At 28.8% G+C, this 6,018-nt stretch overlaps 1 protein-coding gene across 1 annotated transcript; it reads right to left on the reverse strand.

Annotated features, from left to right (window-relative positions):
* Positions 1 to 3,156: 3,156 nt before the first annotated feature.
* LOC100306482 (uncharacterized) lies at positions 3,157 to 3,762 on the reverse strand. The gene has a single exon (NM_001248745.2). The coding sequence runs from the start codon at positions 3,637 to 3,639 to the stop codon at positions 3,268 to 3,270; it is 372 nt and encodes a 123-aa protein (NP_001235674.1). The 5' UTR covers positions 3,640 to 3,762; the 3' UTR covers positions 3,157 to 3,267.
* Positions 3,763 to 6,018: the final 2,256 nt, after the last annotated feature.

Genomic DNA, 6,018 nt, shown 5'->3' on the forward strand with positions numbered 1-6,018 from the left:
AGGATCTTTGCCTTGATTTATTTAAGTTCATGTTGGAGGTTGATCCACTAAATAAAAAAAAAAGGTGGGTCAAAATTGAACGAGCAACCAAAAAACTAAAACATCTAATATTAATTTTTTTTTCAGTTGTTCATATGATCATTTTTTTATGTGAGTTCATTATGTTTATAGCCTCTTTTATTTGAACATCAATTGTCTCTTGTAATTTTTATGAAAGTGATTTTAACGAGATAGATTTCACATTTCAAATTAGTAAAAGAAAAAGAAATCAAAATTACATCCCAAAATTAAAATAAAAGACTAAATTAAAATTTCTAAAACATAAAAGATGAAACTAATTAAATATAATCAAGTAACAAAAGTTAGCCAAAATAGAAATACAGGTACGTTTCTTTTTTAAGAGGGGATTTTAGATATAAAGCAAAAACAACTTTATTACAACATCAACTCACTTAATAAATAATAAAAGGAAAAGGAAGCGAGAAAATGTGACACAACGGTAAACAAATAAAGAAAGACGTGATATTCACATCTTTTAAGAAAGTAGCAAGTAATTTATTCTAATTAAATTTTTTAATAAATAATTATTTTTAAATATAAATTATATTTTGAATTTGTAATGAATAATTTAAATTATGATATAAGATTAATTTTAATTTTTTTCAATTTTTTGAAAAAATATCAATTAAATTTTAAAAAATATTGATCAAAGAAGATAGATCAAAAGGAATAGATAGTTACAGAAAAATCAAACATACAAATATAGGTAATGAAGGTTTATAATTTGAGATGGTTGAAGGATAATTTTTTTATCTAGATACTAAGGTAGTGTATATATAAAATACACATTAAGAAAAGAAAAAGAGATAGATAAAGAAGATGCTGAAGTATATATATTCTAAATATAAGAGTACATTTGCACAATTTGCACTGTTGATCATTTATTTTGAATAGAAAAAACGTATATATCTTAACTAAAATGGGGGTATACTGGCTACCAGTTCCAAAAAATAAATGTGTCAATTTATTTTTTTTATACATAACGGGTAAACATAATATTTAGTTTTAAAAAAAAGAATGACATGTGATATTTTTTTAGCTAACATGTGATATTTTTTTTAAAAAAATTAATAACAAATATTTTTCTTATTGATGAATCTATAGCTTGAATTTTAATTGTTTTATCTTTACGTGTGATGATTCGTATTATATCCACCAAGGGTTGATGAGCTAGCTTGTAAGTTTAAATGAAAATATTAAAAATCTAAAAAAGCAATATAAATATAAAAATGAAAACAATAACAATTTAAGATGAATCTAAAGTCTTTACTAAATAATCACTAATCAAATATCAATCTTGTAATTAGCTAGTTTAATTTTTTTAATGCTAGTTTTTTTTTCACGGGGATATAAGTTACGTGGATTAAATAAGTTGGTCTATAAACTCATTTATCCTATCAGATAAAGGAGTCAACCCCGTGTAGATTCATATTTATATGGGCTAACTTTTATTGAGTTCATGTAGATTAATTAAATAGGCAAACTCACAAATTGAAGATTATATATATATATTTTTTATTGATAATTATGATTATTAGGATCTTTAATTTTCTGATCAAATTCCGAGGTATTTTTATACATTTTAATCCTTTGGATTAATTATGATGTTAATCATTGGTTGGAAATTTGATAGAATGAAATAAAAAAGATGAAAATTAAAAAAAAAAGTTTTAGATTAAAGTAAAAAGTAAAAGTATCAATCCCTAAAAATTTTACCATTTATTATTTCACTCACTTTTCATCCTCTTTCACATCTACAAAAGGAACATTAATCACACTAAAATCTCCTCGCGACCCCACCCCTCCTAAGGATGTAAATTGAAGTTCATATACTCATAACCTGTTTTTATAATTTATCTTTAATACTAATAAAGCCTTTTAAATATATGGTTTTAAATTTAATTTTGATAATTTATCAAAAAAATACAGCAGTCACAAATGATACCAAGAGCTTTAAGTGCGGGCTCTTTATAAATCGATTTTTTTTCATATAAATAATTGGTTCAATTATTAAAAATGGAAAAAATAAAAGCAAGGTTGGTAGTTGAAGAAAATAAGATACAGTGCGAATTATTTGCGGGCGAGGCCATGCCGCCACGAGCGAGACGAGATCACGCTGGGGATGTTTTTACGTTTCTTTTTTTTAATGAAATAATAAAGAAAAAAATATTAATTATGAGATGCAATCATGGGACGGGAATCAGCCACCTCATAATTAATTGCATCTAATATGCTTCCTACGATTTGGCATTTCTGAATTAAATAGTACGAGTGTTGCCATTCAATTTTTTCAATCACTTCCAAATTTATAATAATCAATAATTTTATTTTTAAGATAATTTTATAGATATAAACTAGATCATGGATTCGTGCAAACGCACGAAAATAACAAAGAGAAAGTATAAATTAAAGAAAAGAGAAGAGAGAGTAAATAAAAAATAAAAAAAAACTTCAATTTACTATTCAGATGATATATACTTCATGACAATCGGACAAATTTAATATATCTATTAATTAGTTAATGTTCAAAAAATATGAAAAACATTAAAGTTTTACCTCATGCAACGTAGTCTTAAAAATTATTATTGAGAAAGGTTTTTTGCCTTCTATATCACATACAATTATTTTTATATTTACATTTACAATAGAAACAGAACCATTTTTAAAATCTGTGACTTTGACTACTTATAATTGATCAGCCAATCCTGTGGCTAACTGGGAAAGCAGCATTCTGTTTAGAGACGTTGTTGTTTTGCATTCTTCTTGTTATTTTTTTTAAATACAAAAAAAAAAATATTCTGATTTTGATTTCCTCCTCAGACAGCCGACAAGAAACATGGGAAGTAAAACTCGTACAGTCTTACACTTATAATTCTATCTCTTCCTTTTCATGTCTTTTGCATATATATCTCAAATTAAAAGATAAAATTAAAACATATTTTCTAAAATCTCATCATCGTGCTTCATTACTTGATCGCACCTCCACTTGGTGGATATGTTCTAATTTATTCATTCTCCTCCATTCTTGTATGCTTTCACAATCCAGATAATTACTAAAACTAAAAATCCGTAAATATACACGAACACCTTAATTTCCTATTCACATAATCATTAATTCAACAATAGATTGATAAAGGAGTTCAAAATCAAACATAGAGGTTCATATTTATAAATATTCTACGCATTCATATAGTACTTAATCAAAGCCTATGACATGTCAAAACTCAACAAATCGTATTGAAGGTGTTGTTGTTGGTTGAATGGCTCCATCAAGGATCTTGAGAGGTACTCACTATACTCAAGAGGTTTCATCAAATTGGTGCCCTCATCAACATCCACCCTCCATAGTTGAGTTTCACTTTCATGAAGAAGATGAGTTTTGTGCACTCTCTCGGAATGGCCATTTTCTTCTTCTTCCATAGGCATGGAGGTTTCAGCAACATTGGAGTATTGGCCAGTGAGTTCTTGCACAAGGGCCCTGAAATTCGAGGCACTAGTCTTCACCTTCACGGGGCTCGAAATATATGTAACTTTGATATCCTTTTTGTCCCTTTTGTTGCTTGCCCTTTTGTTCTTCATGGCCCCCTTGGATAGCAATGTCACTTGTTGACACAATATAAACAAGAAACAAAAAGGTGGTTTTGTGTTTGTGTCTCTAGGGTTTACAACATAATACTATGTATGTGTACATTTGTGAAATATAAAATTGGCCAAGTTGCACAAGCCTTTTTATAAGGGTGGGTTATGGGGGTGGGGGGTGGGGGGTGTTGTTGGTCAAAGAGGGAGGTTCTAGGAAAGAGGGTGAGGTTTGAAAAAGTTGGAATGGTGATTTTGACTATTGAAATAATGGAAAAATAGTGAGACATTGATTGAAATTGATCTAGAGGATGGGATCTTGGAGATGCTTACGTGACCCGTAAGTGCTATATGTGTATTTGTGACTCGTGACACCACTATGTTAACGTTTGTTTAATAATTAAATTAAATTATTATTGTTCTTATTCAATGAATGATTCTCGCACGTGCGCAGCCTAGTATGACTGAATGGGATCCGATAAACTTCGGTGCTTAGAAACACCAGAAGCAAAGTGACGTTGTTTTTTTTGTTTTTTTTTATGGAGATAAGATTTTATGACGGATAGACATAGTACTCTCTATTTAAAACGCTATGAAATTTACTATAGTAGAAAGGGTAAACTAAGTTTTTTTAACCAAACTTTTAGACTTTTTATAATTTTGTTCCTTTAACTTTTTGAAAATCCGTCTTTGTCCTCAAACTTTTTGTCGGTTTTCCTTAAGTTTTCTTATGGATAAAAACTGTCAGAATTTTCCTCGGCATAAAAATAAAGGTTCTCTTCCTCCAAAATCAGTCCGAGAAACAAAATTTACAGTTAATATAATAGATCCAAAAAATAATCCAAGGTTCATCACACACCTAACACCACCACATTAACAACCACAAGCCCACGAGAATTGGAAAAATTGGTCAAACAAAAATGGAACCGTAATAGAGAGATAGAGGAATCTGAGAGAGACCTCATCTTCGTCTTCCTCCAAAATTTTGACTATCACAGTGAACAGCAACACAAACCCGTTAAAGCCAAAATCAGAATCAGAATTCTTCTACTAAATCACAACAAAATCGAAATCGTTAAAGTCAAAATCAATGGAATTAATCAAAAGACACAAAGAAGCGACTAATTTGTCCCCAGATCTCGTTGCAAATCAGCGATGCGAAAAACCTAAGAAGCGAAGAACGAGAAATAAGAACGAGAAGATCTAGTTTCAGATCTGCAATGCCCGACACCGCCGTCGCCGTCAATACCAACACCAGCCCGCACCGCCACTGTCGGCATCTGGATCGAGACGGAGAAGACCAACGACAACCCGCACTCTCCCTCTGTCTCCTTTCTCGCTCTCCCTGGTTTGGGGATGGTGTCGTCGGCGGTGGCTGGTGTCGAGTAAGAGAAAGAGAAGAAGAAGAATCTATTACTAAGCAATTTCTGACAGAATTTTAGCCGTCATAAAATACAATAATACAATTAATGTTACGTAGATAATTAACGGTGATTTTAGACATAAATGACGAAAATATTAGACGTAACAAATATTTAGGAAGGAAAATTAATCTTTGAAAATTTAAAAGACCCAAATAATAAAAGTTGAAAAATTTGAAGACCCCAAAATATAGTTTAACCAGTTAGAAAATGATCAAGCTTTACATGTAATCTCTCGTGATTCTATGGGCAAACCTTTGAAAGAGAGTGTCAACATTCAAAATTTTAAATTTTAAATTTAGAAGCTAATTAAGTACTAGTTTATTTTATACTACTACTACTTTATTTCACAGCAGTAAAAAAAACTATTTTATTTTACTATTCAGTACCCTATAATTATATATCTCATTTTCATAACTTTAGATGTTTTAACCTTCCTTTTCTCCTATACTAATCCCGAGTGATGCACCAGACAACTTTTGTAGGGAGTTTAAAATATTTTGTTGATACATTAAAAATCATATGAATATCATTATATTGCTAAATAATACTTAATAAAAATATATTATAACAATACAATATGACTTTAAATGTACTAATAGAAAATATGAATATTATAAAAACTTAAAAATATATAAAATTTAATGAAATATAAAAAAATAGTATTAAAAATCATCAAATATCTGAAAAATAATTAAGCATGTCACTTATAAGTATCATAAATTATCATCAATTACATAAATTATTTAGCCATTTCATTTTTTTATTATAAAATTTTAATAATAATATCATTATCCATTTGTAAATACTTGAAATAATAATCTAAATAATCATAGAAATTAAAATAATATAAAGTTTTCTCCTCAAGTCAATTCGAATATCAAAGACAATTTAGATGTTGTATACATAGAATTTTTAAAAATTTATCTTAATAAGATATTTATTGAAGAAAAATATCCTT

The sequence above is a fragment of the Glycine max genome, chromosome 13, assembly GCF_000004515.6.
Source record: "Glycine max cultivar Williams 82 chromosome 13, Glycine_max_v4.0, whole genome shotgun sequence".
In the NCBI taxonomy this organism is placed as follows: Eukaryota; Viridiplantae; Streptophyta; class Magnoliopsida; order Fabales; family Fabaceae; genus Glycine; species Glycine max.

What these genes read in the sequence shown, in the direction of transcription:
- LOC100306482 (NM_001248745.2), bottom strand. Translation starts at nt 3,639, where the DNA reads ATGAAGAACAAAAGGGCAAGCAACAAAAGGGACAAAAAGGATATCAAA.